The sequence below is a fragment of the Gallus gallus genome, chromosome 8 (assembly GCF_016699485.2).
Source record: "Gallus gallus isolate bGalGal1 chromosome 8, bGalGal1.mat.broiler.GRCg7b, whole genome shotgun sequence".
In the NCBI taxonomy this organism is placed as follows: domain Eukaryota; kingdom Metazoa; phylum Chordata; class Aves; order Galliformes; family Phasianidae; genus Gallus; species Gallus gallus.
This window is the reverse complement of record NC_052539.1, coordinates 6,310,347-6,335,464: the sequence shown is the minus strand read 5'-3', so window position 1 is coordinate 6,335,464 and position 25,118 is coordinate 6,310,347. Positions and strand designations below refer to the sequence as shown.

At 38.0% G+C, this 25,118-nt stretch overlaps 1 protein-coding gene across 41 annotated transcripts in view; it reads left to right on the top strand.

The window, feature by feature from the left end:
• Window positions 1-25,118, top strand: part of RALGPS2 (Ral GEF with PH domain and SH3 binding motif 2) — a 149,617-nt gene that overhangs the window by 117,654 nt on the left and 6,845 nt on the right. For 30 of the 41 annotated variants that reach the window (XM_046944389.1, XM_046944387.1, XM_040704549.2 and 27 more), the window contains 9 exons: window positions 540-677; window positions 1,595-1,685; window positions 4,070-4,137; window positions 4,742-4,877; window positions 5,765-5,916; window positions 14,201-14,255; window positions 17,679-17,756; window positions 19,316-19,421; window positions 19,935-20,027. In XM_046944389.1, the coding sequence (XP_046800345.1) occupies window positions 540-677; window positions 1,595-1,685; window positions 4,070-4,137; window positions 4,742-4,877; window positions 5,765-5,916; window positions 14,201-14,255; window positions 17,679-17,756; window positions 19,316-19,421; window positions 19,935-20,027 (917 nt within the window). The remainder of the gene's footprint in view (window positions 1-539; window positions 678-1,594; window positions 1,686-4,069; window positions 4,138-4,741; window positions 4,878-5,764; window positions 5,917-14,200; window positions 14,256-17,678; window positions 17,757-19,315; window positions 19,422-19,934; window positions 20,028-25,118) is intronic. The other 11 variants (XM_046944400.1, XM_046944401.1, XM_046944404.1 and 8 more) reach the window with 1 other exon arrangement.

Sequence of the window (25,118 nt, the reverse complement as noted above, 5' to 3'; positions counted from 1 at the left end):
GTATTTTAACATGATGTGATTACTTCATATTTGTCAAGGGGAATTCCTTGCTGGGAGCGTGGCAGAAGAATAGGTTCATGAGTAGCTGTGTGTGCTCTTGTAATTACTTCTAAATTTAGAAAGATGCTGTCACTGTTCAAGGCAGTCAGCTAGTACATGCCTGGCACGATGCAGGAGAAAAAGGATCCTTTCTGTCCCGCTGAGACTTGTCATCTGGACTGTGCCAGCAAACCATGTGCCTGTACCCCTGGCATCTACAAATAGTGGTACCAAAACTAAGGATTAGGTCATGGAGCAGAGCATAGAGTCAATCCCAGGCAGGGGATGTTTGGTGATGTGACTTCTTGGAAGTCCAGGCATTCTTACTGTTTCACTTTGAGGTCTGAAGGCTCTCGTAGATCTTGCCAAAGACTTGCATATCCAAAATAACCTACTGAGGTAATTTGTCAATGAAAGCAAAAATTCTTTAAAATATTCTTTGTGACTTTTTCTGATAAGTGTGAGACACTAAAGAAATCTTTCATTCTAATCTTGCTCAGGTATTTATCTGTCAGACTTGACGTACATTGATTCTGCATACCCATCGACGGGGAGCATTCTGGAAAGTGAGCAAAGAACAAACTTAATGAACAACATCCTACGAATTATCTCAGATTTACAACAGTCCTGTGAATATGGTGAGCTTGCACGTGAATATTATGGTGTTAAAGAGCAACCTCAAAAGCTTGATGTTTGTCTTCTGTAGTACTATGCAAGCAAGGCATAACCCCTTTGTATGCCATCATCACTCTCCTTTGCCCTCTCAGTTCAAAAGCGTAGAAGTGTATTCTTATATTGTTAGTTATGATAGAGCATCAGTGTGAGAAGAAGGATTAAAATTCCCTTTTTCTTAAATCACACACGTTTGCAGTACGTACTTTCTGAAGAAAAATGTGGAATACATTGCATTAATAGTAGTTTTTCTGGTACGTATATTATGACTTATATCTCTGTGTTCCATAACTTTATGATGATTTCTAAAAACAGTAAGATTGCTTTTGGAGTATTTCTTTTACTGGAGATAATAAAAATGTGTAGAGCTTGTCTTTTGGACACTTAGAGTGCTGTTCGTGCATCAGGTAAGTATTGTTTCTTCAAAGGTGGTCTCCCTCACAGTCCCTCTCTTCAATTTCTAGTGAAGTTGTAAAGCTGCATTTGTGATGGTGGAATGTGATATTAGCACAGGATTGTGGCTCCACTGAAAGCTCAATATAATGAGAATGTGGTCTGTGAAGGAGCCCGCAGATAGAGTCCTACAGGTTTGAGACTTCAGTTTGGCCAGGGCTTCTCTCCCACATCTCCCTTCCACTTAATCTGATAAGCAGAGCAGCTCAAAGTGCTCTACAGGGAAACATACTTGGTTTATGAAAGTAGGGAATGTAAACTCGATGCATGAGAATTTGAAGGACTACAAAATTCAGCAGCAATAGGGACTGTAGTTTGTACCTCTGTCTCACATGAAGAGGTAAGCGATCTGATTCTGTTTAAACGCTTTCTGGAAAAGAACTTTGCTTATTGAACAGTACAGTGATAATGAATGTCATCTGTTCTCCAGATATTCCTCTGTTGCCTCACGTCCAGAAATATCTAAATTCAGTTCAGTACATAGAAGAACTACAAAAGTTTGTAGAAGATGACAATTACAAGTAAGTATGAAATGCTGTAACTGACTGTAATTCACGACAAAAGAACTTTAGAACATAAAACATGTCACTTCTAAAATTCTGCTTACAGCAGGCAATTGCTCCCAGAGCATCTGTTGCAAGTCGTGAGGTTACAGCAGGGTCCTCTGGTAAGATGGGATAATTCTCAGCAAGCTGGATGGCACAGTTTCTTCCTTTTCTGTGTCTGACTGTAATTAATCTACAGTCCTCTGAGTGTTCATTAATGAAGAACCCATGCTAGCGGCTCACACCTAACCCTCTTTCACGGGGTTCATCTTGCTGACTGAGCAGAATGGAGATACTTTGTTCTGATGAAAAATGACACACTAATCTATGCATCCCAGTCCCAACTTCTTACTGAAGGCTTTCACTTTTATAAATTCCCATTTTTTTATTTTTATCCTTGGATTGGGTTACACAGTGCCAAATGTAAACACTTGATTTTTGAGAATCGAGGCGTTGTGCATCTGGCCGCCCCTCCCAAGAAGTATACCACCTTAGACAGAGGCGTCCAATTTCTTAATGAAAAGATTATTACTATATTAAGTGATTTGGCATCCAGCAAAACTAGGGGTTGGAAATCTCTGGCAAACAGGAACAAGCCCCGAGGATAGGAAGCAACCCGCAGCAGATCTGTTACATATGAAGAAGGTTTCTGTTTGCTACTGGCTGATCTGCTTGAGGAGGTTCCCCACCCATTCCCATCCTGCCTGCCCAGGAAGTTTGTCACCCTAGTTGTGCTGAATCAGTTGCTTGTGTAGCTGCGTGGTGAGGGGGCGTGCTTGCTAAAGGGACAGATGATCTTTTCTAAAATAACAATCTATTAAATGGTAAAATGTTTATGGATCTAACATGGATTTACTGAAAGGCAGTATATAGGGACCCTTAAGTTTATGTCAAAGGATGGTTGGCAGGAGTTTAATCACCTAACTTCCTTTCATGTGTTTAATCCTTTAAGATTTGTGAGTTGTTCTCTGGAGCTATGTGCATTTTTGTGCAAGTATCCAGCCTTATTTTTTCCACTGAAATATTCTATGGCCTGATTTAGAAAGTGTTTCTTACTTATCACAGAGTAAAGCTTTGTGGTCAAGCCTTGCAATTTAAAATAAACCCTCAAGTTGAACTGCAGTGTCTGATTCTTATTGGCAGATTCTTTTCATGAATTCGGATTCCACCTTCCTTCTTCCCTAGGCAGGAGTATGTACTGATGGGAATTGCTGAAGGAGCTACAGCCTCTTCACCCTGTACAACCCAAATGTTGATAGCAGGGAGACTGAGACAATGCCAAGCAGTACAGAAACATGACTGCTGTTCAGAAAGTCTGAGTAGACTTTTTACACCTGTGGGCTGTGTATGTCTCCAGTCTAAAAGTTTTCTGTGTGAGAGGAGGGTATGTTGAAGAGCCGCTGTTACTCTGAGTAACTGTTTTACTTCTTACCTCCTGAAGTGTCTGCAAAAAGGCTGAAACTAAAGAACAGTCCCTGTGACTCGAGTCCATGTTTTTTCTTACTCAGAGGATTTTATTTAAGAAAATTGAACTTTAGAATTGTAATCAATCATTGCTAAGCAGTCTGGTGATGGGAGGGAGAGGAACTGTCAAACTTCAAACGTAACCCTCCCTAAAAATAAAGAGATGCTTTTCCGTGCTTACTAATTTCAAAGATTATAGTTCTGCAAATTGTGCAAACGAGATGTTAGATATTTATAGAGTCTGCCTCCTTTACAGTGCTATTGAAAATAGCATTTAAAAGGGCCTGCTGTAGAAAAAGCTTGAATTATCAATGCAAGCAAGTTGATAATACATTTCATGAAATGCCAAAGGATTTTGGCTTCCATAACAGTAAAGACAAGTGAGTTGGCCCACTTCATAGCAAAAACAGAATCTGAGGTATGGTGAAAATAAAGATTTGTTCCCAGGCAGGGAGCAGTTGCACAGTTAGAATCATAGAATTGCTCAGGTTTGAAAAGACCTTAAAGATGATCAAGTCCAAATCTGCAGCGCTTTGCTGTAGCCGAAGTTTTGCTGTTGGCTTTAGTCCTCCTTCAACGTGGTATTGCTTGTTCTGGTCTATATGAGCCAAAGCGATAGGTTCATGTACTACATTATGCCTTGGCATGTTGTTTTCTAATCCCAGAGCCCTGCTGCAGTCATTTTTCCACATGAAACAGGAAAGGATGTTTGGAAATAATGTATGCTAAACATAACTGCAAGATGTATGTTGACATCGTATTGTTTCTTGCAATGACAAAACCAAGAAACTTTCAATTGTAAACTTTTTTATATATATATATATATATATATATATATAACTCTTCCTTTTGCACACCTCTGTTTCCTGCTAATTTTTAGTTGTTCTTTGATGCAGGCTTTCGTTAAAGATAGAACCAGGTACCAGCACCCCCCACTCTGCTGCTTCCAGAGAAGATTTAGTAGGTAAGTGCTCAGTACCTGTGAGAAGACTTCATGCTGCCAAATTGATTGTTTTGAGTTGCAGTTGTGTGGCTAATAAAGAAGCATGAAGTGTTAACTCTGTATGTTGGTAATGAAAATTCTAGATTGATCTGTAAAGAGAGAGTTTATTGAGAAACTGGGTCAGTTTTATAGGTTCTTGTTTGTATTTTAGCAGTAGCTTGTTAGTGTCATTTGGGGTCTAGACAGAAAAGCCTTCATCTAAACTTCATGGAAGACTCTGCTTCCAAACATGTACATTACTTTTACATTCTGAGAAATTAGTCGAAGGCACAAGTTTGTGAAGATGAGTGGGACCTGTGTAATGTCAGCGTGGATAATGGAGGTGCCTTTTAGGACTGGGGGAATACTTGTCAGTAGGTGAAATAATCTTTAATCCCATGCTAACAATAAACACTAAAATATTTGTTTTCAAACATCAGTAGGAGTACACCAATAAGCTTTGTTATGGGGCATGTCTTACTAGCCGAGTTTTGAAAGTTTTTTGAGGCTTGTCCACAGTTTTCTTAGAAGTATCTCTGATAATAATGCTAAGATTACTTGGAAGTAATGTCGTCTTTGTTCCCAGCTTCCGAAGTTGGAGCGTCGCCACAAAGTGGACGGAAAAATGCTGCAGCTGAAGGAGCCTTGCTGCCACCAACACCCCCTTCACCTCGGAACTTGATTCCACATGGGCATAGGAAGTGTCACAGCCTGGGATACAAGTCAGCATCTTATTTAACCTGAAAATCCTGGGCTTTGTGATGTATTATCTTTCAGTATAAAGGCTTTGTTTTAAAATGGTGTGGTTTGTACGCAGTATTTCACTTGGACACCAGTTCGTGCCAAGAGCTCAAATTTGAAACAATACTGCTAGAGCCACAACTGATAATTAGTTAAACGAGGTAGCCTATGTGTCTGCTAGAATAATAGCTAGTAAATTAGTCAAAATAGTCTTTTCTAACTGACGGGACTATCACTTAATGAAATGCCACTGAGTTGATCTAACTCTTTAAAATTAAAACTGAAATAATTCTTATTTCTATTCTTATAGTGAGAGAGCTCCTTTGTAGATTTTTATGACTTTGCATACTGGTGGTATGAGTTTCATGTATCTGTTTAGTTGTACATCTGATGTTTTGATAATTATCTCATTGCTTCCCTTATTTTTTTCAAAATGCAAGAAGTTAACTTTTCTGCAATTCATCTTTAACTTTCTTATTCTGCAAGTTTAGTTGCTGGGTGCTCATATGAGGCTAGAATGAAATTCTAAAGTTGAATCATGTGAGTGTTACATTAAGACGATGAGACCTTATGATATTGAAAATAATTCAAGGCCTTCTAATTTTCTCTTTGCTCGAACAGTGCTGTGTAGTTTTGACATGAGCAGTTCCTTCAGGTAATAATGTTTGTGCCCTGTCATGTCACTTATGTGCTGGTGCAGCTCCTTGCGCCACTCATCTAAAAGTCTATTTGCAGCAGTTTATGACTTGAGCCGTGATTTTTTGTCAGGCATTTGGAACACGCTGCGTGTTGTCCTTCAGGATGTTAAAAGCAGCATCTTTTGAAATATATCAGAGATGATGCAAGTTTTCTTTTTCTATTTTCCCAGTTTCATACACAAGATGAATACAGCTGAATTCAAAAGCGCAACATTCCCTAACGCAGGACCAAGGCACCTACTGGACGACAGCGTCATGGAGCCTCATGTCCCATCGAGAGGGCAGGCAGAAAGCTCCACCCTTTCTAGTGGAATTTCGATAGGTGAGAACTGTAAGCATACCTGTGCAGTTAATGGTCTTCCAATAAGGACTTTAGCATGTTTAGTTGGACGTTATGTGCAGTGATTCTATTCTAAAATACCAATTCTACTTCAGAGCAGACTGGAGAAATGTAGGTGTGGAAAGGTAGTATGAATTGTACAGCATAAACCACAAGGTAACAGATTATTAAAAAGTGGATCATTACTTTTATAGCCTCTTAAATGATACTCCCCTCATTACTTCTCTCCTACCTCATGGAGTGGAGTGAAGTACAGAGCACCATTTCATAGTTTTTTCTCTCTTCCAGCCTCCCCCCCACCTAAGTTGCTCTAAATTAAAATGGTCTCAAGGTATGTATTTAAAATGCCTTATAAAATTGACAGTGAGAACTATAAGTTGCTGACAGTCTTTAGAAGCACAATTGATAAGCACCTTTAGATTTTCTTGGCAGGAGCAGATAGTAATTTAACCTTCAGGTACTTCAAGATGTCAGAATAGACTTTGTTTTGATAAGTTATTTATCTTCAGATATTTAAGGTATCCTTTTTGCTTCCTGAGTTTCTGATGGCCCCTAAATTGCTTTTTTTTCCTGTTGCCCTCAGGAACTTAAAGGGAGGGGAGGAGAAGGCAGGTGCTTCTCAGATGTACCTAACTGCAGCCAGAGTTGAGAAATTAAACTTCTGCCCCAGTACCTTTTCTTGATATAATTTGTTTGATAGGGTGTTTCAGTACTCGTTTTTTTTACACAGTTATGGTGACATAGGATTTTTGTAGTGATGTATCTTTATTTGGATGATGTAACTGTAGAAATCACCTCTGCTTATTCTCCCCCAGCGAGAGAAACAAGGATATCTATTTTCAAATTATAGTTTTCAGGAATTGCTCTTGTATTTTACTGAGAAGAAAGCCATATTTTGAGCAAGCACCAGATTTTTCATGTGAAAAAGTCAAATACGTAGGGGCAGTAACTTTTAAAATTATGTTAATAAGAGAATCTCTGGAACTTGCTTAAGTCAGAGTATTCTGGACCTCTTTGCAGCAGACAGCTTCCACTATTAAATGTCTACTGCTTGACAGTTGTCTGTAGATTGTCTGCTCTGGTAAAACTTGCCATAATCATCCAGCAGGAATGGTGGTGCTTCTAAGCAGCACACAGCTTGCATTCTCTGGGATTGCACCATACAGGAGCTCAAAGCTCCTCATGCAGTTTACTACCATTCAAGTAACTTCTCAGCATTACGCAGGGTTTAGGGAGGAAATACGACTTTGAGGTGTAGCATTGACCTTTTCTAGTGCAGTTGATTTGGATCCTTCATGTGGTGCTTTAGCTGTTTACTTTTGATATTTTCACTCCGAACAATATAAGAAACTTCTGCAGTTGACCCTTTTCTCAGGCTAGATTATGCTTTCACTTCCATTAAAGTCTAGCAGGAAAGGTTTGCCAGAGTTGACAGGCAGTTTTTCACATGGTACAATTTGGAACCCGTCACCATCTAGATGTTTTGGGGAATACAGGGATTTCCTATCTGGTCTAATCTCTGGATATTACAGCTTTTTGTATTGCTTAAATCAACTATGGCCCTGTCCATTTGATAAGTCACCCTTCCAAGCTGGAATAAATTGCCCCTTTAGAAGACGTTTTTAAAATCACTTGTGAAATATCAGCCTTAAGTGTTCTGTGGAAGATCACCATTTGTGGTTAGAGCTTCACCTCTTCCATTCTCTTCCACCTCCAATCTCCCTGTGTTCAGATACTTCAGTTTTTTATCAGTCTTTGACAGAGTCCAGCATCATCTTTTGCTACCTCTTGATTATAAATTTTCTATGATGCAAAAGACAGATAAATATATGAAGGAAAATAGAAATGCATAACTAGAGCAAGTTCTAGAGGCTCGCAGTACTTATTAATGGAGAATTCTTGGATCTCTTAGTTGTCTGGCATTCTGTACTGCTGCCTCAGCAGTATTTAAAGAAGTCGATTGAAGCTGCTTAAGTTCCTCCATCAAGTTTGAAGTAGTCTGTTTACTCAGTACTTGGAAATTGTACAGTCGCTGCAGCAGAGGTGGTTTACCAGGTTCTTCACAACTTCAAAAGATGGACAAAACTTCTGAATGTATGCACTGAAAAGAGTGTTATTCCTCTCTCTGCACATAAATGTGGATTTAAACCTGTTGCTCTGGAAACAGGACTGCCTTTTCTTAGATAAAAGCCTATACTGGACTTAAGTTTTTGGATAAATGATTCGTCTTCAAAATGTGGTTATTGCTTCTGATACACCAGCAGCTTGAATGTGGCCTTAATGATGACTCTGCCACTTCACTACTACTTTAAGTCACTCTTCGAGGCTCACAGCCATTTGAACTTTTCATTTTGCAAAACCTAAGATCTTTTTAGCATTTTGTCCTGATAATTTAAAACATCTTACATGTCCACTTAATAACAAAAATCGTATGTCTTCACAGGCAAGCACACGTGTATGTAGGTCGGAATATTATCAGCAGTCACTCCATTTTACTTACCAAGTGGCACAGGCACATGTAACATATGTGGGTTTTGATTTCACTGAGTGTATATGGTAGACGCGAGGAAGAATTGGCACTGCCCTGTGCCCTCCCCTGCACAGTGTTGCTTTGCAGTCTGTGCTCGTGCTACACACAATCATCTCATGAAAAATATGACTAAAAATCACATAATAATGTTTAAGTTCATGATCTTGTGGGGCCACATGCGGCGTGCAGGTTGGACGTGCCTGATCTAAATCATTAGGACATGCAGCTTTCTGCATCTTTTCTGTCAGACCTCATGCTGGTTGCCTTTCCTGTCAATAAATGACTGTAGTCCTTTTACAGTTCAGAAAAGCAATTTTTAAACAAAGTGCGCTCCTTCTTTATATACATAAGGACTCTTCCATTTGGATTTGTCCAGTTATCTGTGATAGAAGCTTTCAGTCAGTAATCGGGAGGTCAGCTGCAGTATCATTACTGTAGAGTAAGGTAGCCAGGTGTACATCTGGTCCTGTTGCCATTTTATCTGAACAAAAGTGAAATCTTCCAGCAATGCTGCAGATATCCTAAGTAGAAGGAACACTAGACCAGACATACCCAATATGAAACTGGAAATGTTTACATGAATTCAGAAATGTTAACAGCAGAGATTTGTCTCATCTGAGTTTTGGACATTCGTTTTCAACAGCTGCATTTGAGCTACTCATCTGGAGCTTTTTATAATCACATGGAAAGATGGTACCTTCAAGGGTATGATTCATCTCATTCTCAAGGGGATGGCTAAAAAGAGGTTATATGACTTCTGTCTTTAAAACACTTCAGTTCTTTGGATTACAAGGATAATTTGACGACAGAAACCACTGAGCAAGACTTCTCTTTTTTGCTTTTAGTGAACTGGGATAGATGCAGTTACTTTTCAGTGGAAGCTTACTGAGAACTCTGCACAGCTTGCTATCAGTTGGCATTAAAGCTACAAGATAGTTCTGGCTGTGATCCCCCTGTTCTGATGTAGTCTCTGCGTCCATTCTTTCAAAAGAAACATCTAAGCATCACCCTAAGCTGGGTTGAAGGAACTATCTGTGAACTTTTACCAGCTGTCTACCTGAATTTGCCCACCATTTCCTCCTCATCTAAAAGTAGGGTATTAATTAAGATGCTGTTACTAGATCTTTGTTCTATTTGTAGATAGCATAAATCTTTATATTATTCATAAGGTTGTTGTTTTTTTTAAGAATACAGTTTTCTTGCACTACCTGATTTGCTTATACTTTTTTTTTTAGTTCTTCATATACTCAAGTGTCTTCAGGTTTCTCTGCAGCAGTGTTCACCTTCATTCGTGTTTATAGGAGTTTGGGATTTCCAGCACTTACTACAGTTCAGCCAAGCTATATTTTTTATCTGTTCAATTGTTCAAGTAATTCTGCAGATGTGGAGGGAGTGTGTAAAATCACCTCTTCGTATGTTGGCTCTGTGTGGTTTTTCTCCTCTTACACCAGCCAGCATACCAGATGCAGGGTGAATTTGCCTGGGAGGTTTCTAAACATGCATTCTCATGGGTACACCAGTTAAGTGTTGTTATAGAGGTAAGACCGCAGAAAGAAACAGCTGAAATTGAGAGTTAAAGTCTAGGTGCTCAAAAACTCAAGGAAAACACATTTCTAGATTATATTTGTTAAGAGTTTTGGATGCAAATTAAGTTTTAACTTTAGTCTTTTCTTCTTTAGACCTTTTTTTTTTTTTTACTTAGTCTGCAATGCTATGGGTGAAAGGTCTGAAAAACTACAGCTATAAAGCATTTGCATTTAGTTGTGTGTTCCAATTGGTCAAGGATAACTTGAGCCTTTATGTTAATGCAATCAGAGAAATTAATACCATAGTCTAAGAAAGGCATTTGAAATCAATGCAAAATTATGTAACAAAAAGGCTTTGTGGGAACAGTACATTTTGCAAATCTAAACTGGCATAAAATGCTTACAAGACTATCAACTTTTTAATGAATTCCTCTATTAATTCTCCATCTTGAAGTACTTGAATTCTACAAGGGATTATATTTGTCTTCAAATAAAAGAAGTATAAGTGTAGATATACAGCATACATATTTTCAGGTCTTTGGCAGCCTTTACTGTAGGGAAGAACTCTAAAATGTGTGTTTGGATCTTACCCCATCATATACTGTTTAGGTGTTTAGGACTCCTAAGTCATCAGCAGTCAGCTGGAGAAGGTCAAAGTTGGGAAGGATTTCGGGCAGAAGTATTATTTTCTTTTTTCTATAATATTCCTTTTACACAAGTATGTAGATGCCAGTCTCTTGCTCTAATTCTGACCACCCCTTTTCTGCTGTTGTGAACTATTACTTCCTTAGAGATATGGTTTAAAAAAAAAAAGCAGAGCTGTGAAGTACTTTAAACTAAAAACGTGCATCTGGATACATGGATTTGAGTGGAGAAAAGGGGCATCTGGCACCTCTGACCTTCCCCAATCCTTAATATTGTTTGGTAGGGGGCATTCTTTCTGTGTGTTTTGTGATCAGTGCAGCTGTGCACAACCTCTGTTTTTGCCCCATCTGTATCCTTTAGCTTCTGTTCTTTGTGTTAGCTGGATGAAAGTAGTTATTAGTTATATGTTCGTGTGTTGATTTTCTGGCAGCATATTGAGTTATCAGTCAGTATTAACACCATTATTGTTCATTAGAAAGCCAAGTCGAGCTCCTTAATCTTTGTCAAACAGTACATAATACTGAACAAGTTAAAATATTTGAGAAATTTTGTTATAGTAATAGACTTAAGGCAGAACGTAGTTTTTAGGACACAAAGTGTCCATGGAGTTTGCTTGACTGTACCGTGCTGCAGCAATTGAGGATCAGGCCTACTGACCAGTATTTTATGCTTTTGCATTAGAATCTCAAGCTCTGTCAGGTCAGTCAGTGGCTATAGTGACTAGAGCTCTGGAAACACTGTGTAACTGGAGCCAAAAGAGTGTCAGTTGCAGATTTGAGAAGGGGAAAGAATTTTTAGTCTGAATACTTTTTAAGCTCTTTGGGGTTGGTTTGTTTATATTAACACCTGTTTAACTTTGGGGACTAACTTATGGATAAAGGAAGCCTGTGTTAAATGTTCCATATCCTCAGACTTTCAGCAACGAATGGATGCTGTGATTGGTGGGGGGGAATGGGTATGCCATGGTATAGGCATTCCCTATCACGGAAGTGGAAGCCTAGCCTCGCTCTCTGGGTGGCTGTAGCAGAGGCATGTGTATGTGTATCTAGAAATGCAAACAACAAATTCACTTCTGTATTCAGCTGCAGTTCTGGAGCTCTGGGTAAGCAATCCTGAAAGTTCTCTGATGAGCGTCAGCACAGTTAGCAAAAACCCATTTTAGCAATTGCTGCTGTGCCTAGGGAAGGAAGAGGCCTTCCTGCTCTGTAGGATTTGTGTTATTAGCAGTAAAGAAAACTAGGAAGATAAGAGTATGTGTCAGGTGGTTTCTTAAATCAAACCAGGACTCGTGCAGAAGATTACTTAATAGAAATGATTTGAACTGCCTAGAATTTCTTGTTAAGTTTAACCTGAAGACCTGCTTGAGGTTGTTGGAAAAAAAAACAAATATTGAGTACATACTTGAGAAAAATTTAAGAAGGTGATATATTTTTAAAGTACTGAATGAATGAAATATTTCCAGTTGAGGTGGTAGTTAAATAGTGCACTTTAATGTTTAAACAGAATTTGGCTAGGCATCTAATTTTTAGTATGTTAAACAGTTCCTTTCACCTCTGTTTTGTTTAGAATTGAGGGATATAATATATCTTTCTCTTTTGAGGAAAGTGGGTTTTTTAATGTATTTTGTTATGCAGAATATCTTGAGTTTCTTAGACTCTAAAAGAAGTCCCATTAGATACGTTCTGTGTGTTAAAGAGGGTGAGTTGAGAGCTAAAATTCAGCTGTTTCCAGGTTTCTGTTACAGTTCCTTTGAGAACTACATAAGCATCTACGTAGCTGGGATGGTTACTCTGCTTTCTTCTAAATTAACATTGCTTTAAAAAGTGTCATTGCTTTCTCAATGAAACCTTTTGATTGAGCCTCCAGAGTACATGTAAGTTTTCTCACTGTTCTGGATGTGTCTCAAGGATTATCACTTTCTGAAAGATGACATTCCAGCTCTTCAGCAGTAGTTTGTTTTGCATGTCTGAAAGCAGCACTTGCTTTTCAATGTTTTTGTTAGAATACTTAGCATAGCGTTTGATATATAACTCTCTTAGCAAAGCCAATGTAGTTAGCATCAAAATGTCATTTTGGATAAAGTTTTAACATATCATCCTGTTTAAATATTTATTAAAAAACCAAACCTTCGTAATGCAGAATTTGTTGTGCAGTTACTTGAAGTAAGAGCTCTTACTCCACTATAACAACAGTGGCTCTTAGATGTGCTGTCCTCACAGCTGCTGGATAGTGCCATCTACGCTGACTGTTTTGCTGCAATCTTGCTTAAGCTGTTTCTGTTCCATCAGTCCCTTTGCAGCCCAGCTGTTGTAAAACAAGAGGCAGTGCAGAATACAGGTACAAATCTAAAGGATTTGTACTGGTCTTGGGTCTTATGCTCCTCTTTCTTGCAGCAGTTTGTGCCTGGCTTAGGAGCCAATATTTCCACCAGAACATCACTTTGTTGTCTCTTAGCTTCTTCCACTGCCTAAGTTACCTTTAATGTTAGTGTGAAGCAGGTTAGGGTGTTCCTTTCAGGGCAAAATCAAGGAGAGACAAATAATCTAGTATCCCGTGGAGGACTATACTAGATCATGTTAGTAAGATGTTGAGCTAATGTTTGGCAAGCAGGCTAAGTTGAATTGGTTGGCAGGTAAAGGCATGTACTTTCTCTTAAATTTTGCATGGAGAGAGGTACAGCCAGCACTGAGCTTTTCATTGCTCTTGACTGCATTGCCCCTGCTGTGTGAGAATTGCTTCCATCTTCATTCTGCATTTACTCAAGAAATATCCAGGCTTCTTTATACTGCTTAACTCTTCAGGGTACGACTGCCCTCCTGATTTTTCTGCATGAAATCACAGGGAACTTGCTGTTATTTTCAGCCTTTGTTCTGCTATGGGAACCCTTAAGTAAGGCGTGTTGATTCAGATTGTTTGGTGGGTTTTTTTAAGTTTGTTTGAAAGTAATTCTGAATAACTTTTTTCATATATTCAGGTGGGAGAGCAAGCAGATTTTCAAGTTCAGCAATAAATCCTCAAAAGTACCTGAAAGAGTGACAGAAGTTACTTGAACAGTATAGGTAGAAGTAGTTATAATTATTGTAACAGCTAAAATTGTACCCATTAAAGCCATGAAAGAAAGCAGATATTTGCCAGATACTTCCTTCAGGTTCCTGGAAAGCTGATCACAGATTTGTATACGTATTGATGAATTTATTTGTTTTCATTTTGAAGAACACGAGATGTGACACCACCTTGTCAGTTTTTAAATACTTCTTAAAGTACATATTCTGTTAATCAGACAAATCAGCATTTACAATCATCCTTACATTTTCAAAATGTCCTTTCCCTTGTTAGGATTCCTTATATTTAACTTCTTCACATACACCAATGTGCAGTCCATTTTTATCTCTACTTCAATTTAATGTGAGATTCCTGAAGCAAACCCTTAAGCATTTTCACTGTAGTGTTTTGGTGAAGCACGTTACATATTTAATCTTAAATACTCTGAGAAGAAAGCCATATTAGAAGTAGTTAAATTGTAGAAGATGAAATGAAGTTATCTTTCATTCTTATCTTTTTCAAGGTAGCAGTGATGGTTCTGAACTGAGTGAAGAGACTTCCTGGCCAGCATTTGAAAGGTAAGAAGAACTGCCTCTGACTGCATTTCATTATTGAAATATTACTGCTTATATCTCTCAATCCTGAAAATGATGTTTTATTCTAGTGATCTGTAGATCACTTGTGAGAATTTGAGAGCCAATGTTAATAAAACTCTAAAGAGGACTGCTGAATCTGGTAAGGCAGCAGAGAAGTACCTTCTGCTCACTAGTAGTTAGCAGACTTTTGTCTAATTGAATGCCTACTCATTGCACAAATTCTTCTAAAAAGATCAGCCAGAGTATCATTAAACCCCAAATGATTTTTCTTCTTTTATGTATTTTCATATCTTGTGTATGGTATTCATGTAACCTGTTGATTTTCACTTTCTCTGAGAAACTTCATCCAGTTTTGTTCTGTTTGTTCTTGCCATTGACATCTTCACTTGGTTTTTCTCCCGTGTCCTCTTGAGTTCACTGTTACTTGCCTCTCCGTTACATAGGAAAGCATGGTAACAAACCTTAGTGAAGTCTTCTTTTGTGGTTCAGAATTAGTATCCTGCCCCTTATCCAAATACCTGCAAATACTCAGGCTATATTGCCTGAGTCCTTTCTCATGACTTTTGAGAATGTGGAAGAAGACTAACAGCTGCACCTTAGAAAAAGGTGGAAGTTTCATATTCCCACAGTTTGATAAGATGTGCCATAAAGTGCTTAGTTTGCTTCAGTAACTTGATTTCAGGTTATCCTTCAGCTTCAGAACTGCCTTGGATGACTTCTGCCATGCTATGACACATGCTTGTTACACGTTTTTTTGTTGAAGATATTTTTAGTCAGGAACTGTATCACAAACATTGTTCTACTTGAATTTATGTAAGCAATTCAAGTTGTGTTACTTTTTGGCTGAAAATTTTGAAGATATCTCAGTGCCAAAGGTGAACACTAATATTTCGTGCTATAAATACAAGGAAACACCCTCAAGGTTTCATTAGGTAAGAAATAAGAACATTCCATGTAAGCATAGCAAGAAGGTAGGATCAGAAAAAAGATGTGTAACTTTTGTGTGCTCTCTGATGCAACATGGAATTTTCAGAGATTTCATCTTACTTTAACTTCAAAGCTGCATTATGAAATTGATCAAGTTCAAGATATTCAGTCAAAAATTGTATGGGAAAGCTTTAGACAAAGAGATGAATTCAGCTGTGTACACCTCAAGTAACAGAAAAAAAAATACCCCTTAAGTTTTAGTAAGTCTCAATGTGTATCTCATGATTCTAGAGAACAGCAGCACTCTCCAGGATTGTTGGAGTGGACCTGTGAGGTAAAGCAGGGTTTTTTTCATCCATGTTGTGAGGAGAGCTGACTGGCCCTGGCTTCTGCTAGTTAAAAGTTTTGCTTCATGTCCAACATAAGTATGTCAGAAGATTTTTTTCCTCTAAATTCCGAATTCCTTCAGTATTTTCCTTCCTCCTAAGAAGGGCACTTGGGTAGCTCCACTTGAAGTTCCATGTTTTTGACAATATTAAGATGGTACGATCACTAGAAAGAACATCCTTGCAATTTTTATCAGTCTGGCTACCACTCTTAAAAGAATTATTAATCAAGGGATAAATATTAGTTGTCTGGAATTGATAGGTACTGGCAAATTGGGATGTAGTCAGTGTTGCTAATGACTGTGGCTATGCCATACAAGTGGGAATTCAGTATTCCCCATTTAGAAACAGGATCTTTGGATAGGGGAGCTCAAATCAGCATAATAATAGAAATAAAGTAGAAATAATGTGCCTAAAGGGAAGAAATGAGATGCGTATTTCCCCGGTGACAGAAGGAAGTGTATGGAATATCAAATATCCTTGTCTTTTTTTTCTAGCCCTTCAGATATTTTTAACTGGAAAATGCAGAAGGGAGAATTGGAGTCTGTGGTGGTTTTCTATACTTTTAAAGGATAAAGTAAACTTGTTTTGAAACTTGAGAGAACTTTCAGCATTGGAGCATCCCTTTAGGTTAATCAAAATCACTTAAAATAACTTAATTTCCGGTTGTGGCAGTGTATCATTTTAAGGGTAGTATCTGAAATGCCACTTCATTCTCCGTAGTTGTCAACCTGAGTGTTTCTGAGCAGATTTGCCTTATATAGCTCAAATCCGAGAGTGATGCCCTCCTTGTTATGAAAAAAAGAAATGTAAAGTTAAGAAAAACAACTTACTTCATTTGCAAGTGAAATACCTGTATGCATATATATACAGCTCAATTATCGGTTTTCTTTCATCTTAATTACTGTTTAATTTGTCCAAATCTTGAATGTACTTTAAAAACAAAAAATATTTCATACATTCTAAGATATCTTTTATCTGTAGGTGGTAATTCATTAGTAACATGTTGGTGATCCCTCTTGCAACAGAAGAAATGTTTTGTCTGGCTTCGAAAGAAAGCCATGACAACAATGAACTCATTGTTTTTCTCATTTAATACTGTGGACCTTTACTGCATCTCTTTTGTAAGACTTTTAAGGGTTTTTTTTGCCTGCTGTTCTGAATCTGGATTGGAACACAACAGTGTTCCTTCTTTAGGCTTCCCATTCTCAGAAGTACCGCCCTGCCCATATAAATGCACCTCTGCAGCTAATGCAAAGCATTTCTGACGAGTGATAGGTTATTTGTTAGGTTTATACTATGTACGAGATACTGCTTGTAAGCTTCTCAGTCATGTTCTTAACCACCTGCTTTCTGCAGAATTGGATTTCAGCATAATACTTTCAATCAGAAAAAAATAGATGAAAATAGGAGGTGCAAAGTGGAGATATTTTTGTTGATTTAAATGGAATTGAGTATATTTTCAGTTCAGAAAATCAACTTTCAGTAAAGCAAAGCAGTATTCAAAATGGAGGCCTAGAACACAAATCCTGGTTAAGTGTAGATCAGGTTACGGGTTCTAAAATGTGAAGCTTATGTGTAAAGTTGAACATGGATATCAACTGGGGAATTGCAGTGTATCTTAAGAACAGTGCTTATCAGTCAATCCCAAGGTATTTTGGTAGAGCTTTTGATTCCCTTCAACCAAAAGCTTGTGTGTGTGTATGTCTACTCATAGAATTAGAAATGTGTTCTTTTTTGTAGTAACATCTTAGTCAAAATTTTAAGACATCAACGTTTTATTAATATGCCTTCTCTATAGAGATGTAGTTTCTAAGCAGTAAACACAGGCTTTACGCTCAATGGTCGCCTTCAGTGCTGATAAAACACTTCAGTATTATGAGTGTTGACGAAGTGAACACCTATTCAAATAAAAGGCATGGTATCTACCTCTGCATGTGTTTTTGTAAATAAAATTATCCTGTTTTTTATGTGGAAGAATTGGCTTTGTGATACGGACACAAAAGAAAATTACTAAGCTGTTTTAGCAGTCGTGCTGTTTGTGTGAATAAAAGTATATGTAATACATACAATTTATAATGGAATCCAACAGGAACAGGTTGTACCATTCTCTCGGTCCGGGGACAAGAGTGTCACGAAATGGCTATCGAGGCCACATGAAGGCCAGCAGGTACAATCCCCACTGCACACAGAGGTGTCAAACTTTCCCTCTGGTGTTGGTGATTTGGTTTGGTTTAATAATTAAGTGGTGTTTTCTGATGTTCTCTTTTTAACTTACACGTCCAAATAAATAAAGGTAAAGACCTTTTTTCTTCAGACTTAAAGCTTTCTACTTCTGTGAGTTAATCTGTATCATCATAAGGGCTTTTGTTCATTCTGGTCTGCAAATCCCAATTCTGAACCACTGGGTCTCTGTATCCATGCTTAAAGGTATTTTACCATTGGTAGCTTTTTAACTGCGTGCCACTGTGTAGTACTGTTGGTAGTTCTGCAGACAGTGAAGTTCCTTCTTGTGCTAATGGCTATAGCACTCAAAATGTTTTCTTTGTTAGTGGTTATTTATTGAACTCCTTTTCCCCAAGACAAGTAAGATGGTTAAACTGATTAACGCATGAAATTTGGCCCCAATTCTGTATAATATACAGTGTTCTTTGAAAGCTGATATACTAATATGACTGATTCTTCTGAGTAATTAAACATTGTCTGCAGCTGTGTGGCACTGTAATTGGGAAAGAAATGGCAGATAACTATGCATTATTTCATGTTAAGAAGCAAGCATTGTCTCACTGAGTTAAACTCATGTTCCCATTGATGTCCAAAATTGTCTCCACATCCTCATCCTCAGTAGGTGCTGCAATGAAAAGGCTTGCTGGATTTCCAGTTCACTTTGAATAGGTACAAGTGTAGGATGGATAAAGCAGCAAATGCTGGCTTACTTCAAAACAAGTTTCAGACACTGCGTAACTTCTTGGCTTTTCCAGAAAGCTGCTGGGTTCAGCATTGAGTTGTATGCTCTGACTGACATTTACTGAAATGATTCCTGTTGTGAATTTTTCTGATAGAAAATGTCTTATGCTCCAGTCAGCTTCGTAACTGTAATAAAACTAAGTTTTATTTTTTCAGTGCTGTAGCTGGCATTTGTTTTTGCCCTTTGCTCCTATATCCTATGTGTGTTCGATCAGGATCAGGAGCACACCAGATGCATTAAAACACCTTAAAGCTGTGGTTTGGGTTTCTGCTCTTTATTACTGCTCCCGCTCACTGTTCTTGCTCTTGGATATTTTTAAGATTATGCATGTTTGAGCTTTTGCTTTGTTTTCTGATGTGCTAATGATTCCAGTGTTTCTAACAAAAACAACAGAAAATTCACAGTCTTTCTTGCAAGGACTGAAGGAGGTGTTTTAACACAGAAAGCAACAGTATTCCAAATGTTTGCCAGTTAAAATCAATTGCTCTTGATTTTGAGTTGTTCTGGGCTTTAATTCTTTCTTTAATTAAAGATTACCTGCTTGGCTAATTTTTCAGATCACTTTTGCTTGTGAGTGTGAATTCCACTGCAGCAATTCCTCGTAACAGCCAAAGTCCTTTTCCACAATGAAGTCTAATAAATTAGAAACTGGCAATTATAAATTAAAATACAGATGTTTGCAGTAGTTTGAGGTAATGATTGGAGAACTTCACTAGGAAAAATATATTCTTTTCACATACTTTTTCACATGCTCCTTTCAGCTCTCTAGAATCTGAAGATTTGGCTGTTCATTTGTATCCAGGAGCAGTTACTATTCAAGGCGTTCTCAGAAGGAAGACTTTGTTGAAAGAAGGCAAAAAACCCACAGTAAGATTTATTTATTTATTTATTTATTTAAAGAAAAAGAAAGCCCTCATTTTCTCAGTTTCTTCCTTTGCTCAATTATAAGTACAGTAAATGGCAAACATGCAATTGATTTAGGTGTCTCAGTTCTGCTTTGCCTTGCTGATAAACGTTAGGGTCGCTGCTAAATTTTGCATTCTTCTGTTTGGTGGATTTATTTAGTTTATTAGGATATGCCCATGATGTAGGAAGTGGAAGAGAAGTGAAGGCAGCTTAAAATTTTGTACAAATACTGATAACTTTAAAGGTTTCATCTTTCTGAACGATAGGTGGATCCTTACAGTTTATTGGTAGATAATAACTCTTAGTGATTGCATTGCAAGTGTCTGATTAATTACAAACCAAAATAGATGTTCATGTCAGAGGAGTATGCTTTATGGGTATACATAAAATGGAAAAGAAAAGGGACGAGCATACTCAAGCATACTTTAACATTTCTTTTATACACTATGCTTATTTTTTCCCCTTTCTCCCCAGGTAGCATCTTGGACAAAATACTGGGTAGCATTGTGTGGAACCCAACTCTTTTACTATGCTGCAAAATCTCTGAAGGCCACAGAGAGAAAACATGTATGTAAAACAGGCATATTTCAGTATCATTTAACAAAATTAGAATATGACTTCCTGATGTAAACCCCGAGATAAGATTTTAGTATGATTTCTAGTGAGTACTACCCTGTCTTTCAGTCAGTCGGTTCACCTCGTACAGATACACCCTAGTGAAAATATCATGCATGCTTATGTGCTACAACAGGAATATGTGCTTTGCATATGCCATGAATTTGTACATCTGTAAGGATGGAAACTATGTCATGGGGTCTGTCTGCTTTTTAAGGTAGAAGTCATATCTCCTGATGATTTCTGAATCTTGCAAGAGTTTGCTACTTGAAAACCAAAAAGTCACTGAGAAATCATTAGATATGGCATTAAACATGCATAGATTTCAACCAATTTCATACGTGTGGTAAAATGAGACTACCATCTTTTTTCCATCTCATCTCATGAACTACAAGTGACTACAAAACACTTCATACGTTACACAAAGAGCTAGCATATCACATGATGCTGGCTTTCCTTTCGTCTGCTGCAACTTCATTTGAAAGAATCTAGAAATACTTTTCTTATATGGGAAAGTAATAAAATGAATTTTCTGTTGCCGTTCCAAGGATGTCACGATGTGCGCAGTTTACTTCTGTTTTCATTGGTTAATTATAATGGAAGAGGATGAGCCAGAGATTCTGCTAGGAAACTGGATAAAATTTGAGATACTTGAGTCTTTTTCCAAGTTCGTTCACTACTTGGAACCATTACTTACAGTTGCCTTGGCCAGTGTTTCAGTTTAATTTATGACAACTGTCACTGAAGAACATTTGCTTTGCATAAAGTTTATGTAATTTTAGAAACTGAGATGTGCTGTAGGATCCTAGAAAGGGGACTGTCTTTTTTCTTTTTGGTGCAAAATATGGGGATTTAATCATTTATTATGTATTTATGTTCAGAGGGCAAAGATTTGAAGCTTAACGTTTCTGACTTGTAGGCTCCTGAATATTTGAGTTTTCTGTTCAGTTTGGAAAGTTTGTATAATGTACCGTCTTAATCTGCAAAACAGTTGAGTGTTTTCCACTTTTACTGAAAGCAAATAACTAAGAAGCAGTCTTCTAATGTTCAAGGTAATTTAATATTAGCTAATTATTGGTAGAAAAGCTGCTTTGCCATATCAATCTGCCCCAGCCCTACTAGCTTTGATTGATTAGGTGAAAGCTAAACATATCCTCTCCCTAACTTGTTAGTTAAGAATGGCAGTGCTGGTATGACCAAAGTCCTGTGAGCCAGGCGTTCTGTCTCCAGAGTGTCTTCAGAAAAGTGCATCTGTATGAATGCATTTACCTCTGCTATCAGTGAAAAACATATGGAAGGACTGTCTCATTAAAAGTAAAGGTAGTTGGAAAGTGCAGACTTGTAAACTATTATGAGCAGAAATGTGAATTACTAAAGCAAATGCAAAGGAAAGAACCAAAACTTACGCTGGCACAGTGTCACTAACAATTAATTGCTAGTCCTTCTGGAAACACAAAGAAATGGAAAAGAAATTTCTGTAATGTCAGGCTTTGCACTCTTGTTAATGATGTTATGCCTTTAGGCCTTATGCCAAAATTACATTTTGTTTTCTTTCGAGAACAGAGCATGCATCTTGTAAGACTCTCCTGTCCACTGTCTGTTAAAATACTGAATGATGGAAGAGTTTACCATACTTGTACCTATTCAATCAGAAGTTATTTTGAGATTGTATATGAACATTTTAAAACAATCTAAATGACATACGGGTTTAGAGAGCTTGGAAGAACTGTATGGTTCTGGTAAACGGCATCTGGTAATGGTGTTGTTTGGAAAGTCAAGGTGTTGAATGTTGATGTCATCCATCTGTTTATCCATTTTTTCAGAATAGCAATTTTACTAATGTAGATCACTTTGCCCTTTCTTTAGGAAGAGTAAATGAAGTAAAAAGATAGCAAATGTGAAAAAAAAATAATAAAAAAAGAGGGTTGATATCTAATCTGTCACTGCAGGAGTCTTTTGTCTTGTAACGTGGTTGTATCCATTATTTTCTGAACCTGTTGAGCTGACTGTTATCTCCCAAATCACTGATTTGCTGCGATACTTAGGACAACTGAACTGCTAGCAAACCGAGAGCAGTGTGTAAGAAGCTAAACTTCTCACATCCTTTTCTTCCCCTATTTATTTGCCAAAGGATGAGCTGGCAGATTACTAACCAAGCTTGCACACTGAGGCTAGGATGTATTCAAAATGGTAGTGCTGGCATGCTTCTGACTGCTGTGAGCACTGAGCTGAGTTTGAGCAGTATAGAGTCCCTAGGAAAGGGAGATGGAGCGTAGTGGTAGCAGAGAGAAATGGCTGCTAGAAGTGTGTTGGCTTGGTCTTAATTATATGTTTAAGTATGTATTTATTTCACTGGTTGTTTCTGTGGAATTGGACTGAATTGTCCAGTACTGCCTTGAGTTTGTCTGTGCACATCTGATGTCTTTTAACTGTTGAAGGCAGTGAACACAACTTATGTTCACAGCTGCAAAGCGTGTTGGGAAGCCCAGGTCTCTGATTTGCTTGCTCAGGTGCAGGGATGATTAAAATAATGTAATACCTATCAGCTGCAGTTTGGGCTGTCATTTATTTTAAACAAATCATTCACAGTGGATATACATGTACTCCTGCTCTCAAGAGCTTATTATAGCTCTGAGTACAGTCTTTATGGTGAAATGAAGGTGAAAGCTTACCTAATAGCTGCCGTAGGAGGTTGGCCAAGGGGCAGGGGGGGAGAGGCTCCTGTTTATTCAACAGCCTAATCGTAGATGGTCAGGAACTTTGTTCAGCTCATTTACTTGTGTTGCACTTCTGGTACAGCTTTTGGTGGCTGGGATATCAGTTTCACTTGAGGGTTATTGTACAGAGGCTCAGCTTTTGTTCTGCAGTCTATGAAGAGGATTTCTCAAGTGTCATGCCCCTGTTCACATTTGTCTACAATTTCAGAAAGCAGGTTTAATTGAAGTAGAATAAATTGTAGGTGGTCCGTCAGCTGTAGATAGTTGGTGTATCATTATGTGCTCACTATGCAAATACTGTCCACTTATATTCCCAAGAGACCCATTCTGCAAAATAGAGTTTGGAGGCTAGATCTGGGTAGAATTTTGTAACTGTCCATATTAAATGGATTAAAGGAATGATGCTGTCTACTGGGAAGCAGGTTTCTTTTTCTAAGATTGATACATTGAGATTTACCTAGCTAAAGTATTCTAGACATTTACCATTGTCATGTAAACATCTGTCCTTGCAACTTCCTTGCCCAAGGTTTGGTGATGTGGAAGGGAATGCTAGAAACAAACAATAGTTAGTCTGCTATATAAACGTTCCTGGCTAGAGCTCTCCTGGCACATATGTCTTGATTACAGGCATGCTCTTGACTGTTCTGCTGCTATTGCTTCAGGCAACTGAGACTGAGGACTTGGAATGCACTGACAATGAAAGCAGTTCCAAGCTTAAAGTAGCCAACCTCTTTGGAAAATTACCTCATAAAAATGGCATGTAATCTTGCAAAATGGGCAAGAAATCACCTCCCTTTTAAGCACAGGCAAGCCCATTGTTCTCTCTTCTGTGGTCAAAGGCAAAAGAGTATTCCAGTGTAGGATGTGCTGCAAATATGCATCTACTGTAAAGGATACTGTAGATACCTGGATGAGACAAATTTTCTTGTGTTGCATCTACTAAGACAGACTAATAAATATAATAACCTTTGAATTTTAAATAAGGAGCAGCTTTCACTTGTTACTACAGCAGTGGAAAACTGTCTATACCAAACAAGTGGACTTCAGAGCCCAGAGGATGAGGTACAGGAGAAGCTCAGAGGAATGTTTGTAAGAGGCTGAAAGTTTAATTGGTAGCAACAAAGGCGCATCCATGAGCAAACCAGTAGTTGCACAGCCTTAGAAAAGGACAATAGTAAAAATAGAAAACTTAAAATTAGTGCTAAAGAAAAAAAAGTATTCTCCTGGAGAGATGTGAGTACATCCATCAAAAGCTGTTCATAATGATTGAGATGGAAAAATCTTGCCAGTTTCTGTGACAACATAGCATGCATGAGAGATTTTTCCATGTTTGTGGGTATTTGGAAAAGCAACAGAGACTTTCTGAGCCTTCAGTCAGGAGTGAACTGTTGTTCATTCCAAGCCTTCCTTTGCTTTCTGTATTCAGGATTATGCCCACTCTAGAAAACTTATTTGCTGCTCAGAGGCTGAGAGAGTGATTTGAATATTAGCTCAACAGCAGATTGAATTTTTGATTTGAACATTTAAGTAAAAATACTTCTGAGCTCAGAACAGCAACAAGTCTAGTTTTGTGAAGCCTTACACTAGAGCTATGGTCTTCTATGCATATCATGAGTTTCATTCCAGTGGCATGTATAAAAAAGCTGAGGAACCAGGAACATTAAATCACAATGAAGCTTTCATTCCCTTCACATTAACAAAGCAAACTTGCTGTTAGCGTGGCTCCATGCATCAGTGGAGAATGAACTGCCTTGGGGGAGCTATGTAAACATGCAATACAAAGCCAGCAGTGCGAAGGAATGGGAAACTGACGTGTGCTGCACGTGGTGATGGATTGATGCTAGCAGGAAATGCTTTCCTTGTGTGGAGCTTTTTTACTTCCCAGAGAAGCATTGTAATTAAGAATGCTCAGCACTTTCAAAACAGTAAGTTGAGATGGCAGTAAAAATGAAACAAGCAGGCTCTGGCAGTTTCAGGCATGTGATCATTTTGCACATTGCAGGCCTATTATTGAAGCATATGACTGAGATAGGAAAGAGCAAATGTGTCATTTTAAGTGACACTCCAGAAGTGGATGCAGTTAATTCTTAGTGGCACAGATTTCCACTTTGGTAAAACTAACCTGTTAATTCTTTGTAAGACTACTTGAAGTTTGCTTTTGCAGATCCCTTTCAAGTGTAAGGTTTCATCTTATTTTTCAGGGCAGTGTCTTGAGTCCATAAGTCTTGAATGTATGCGGAAATAAATTGTTATCCAGCTGTGAATGTAATGACACAGCTATGTAATGTACTTCTTAATCTCGTGAGCTGTTACCAAACGTCTATCT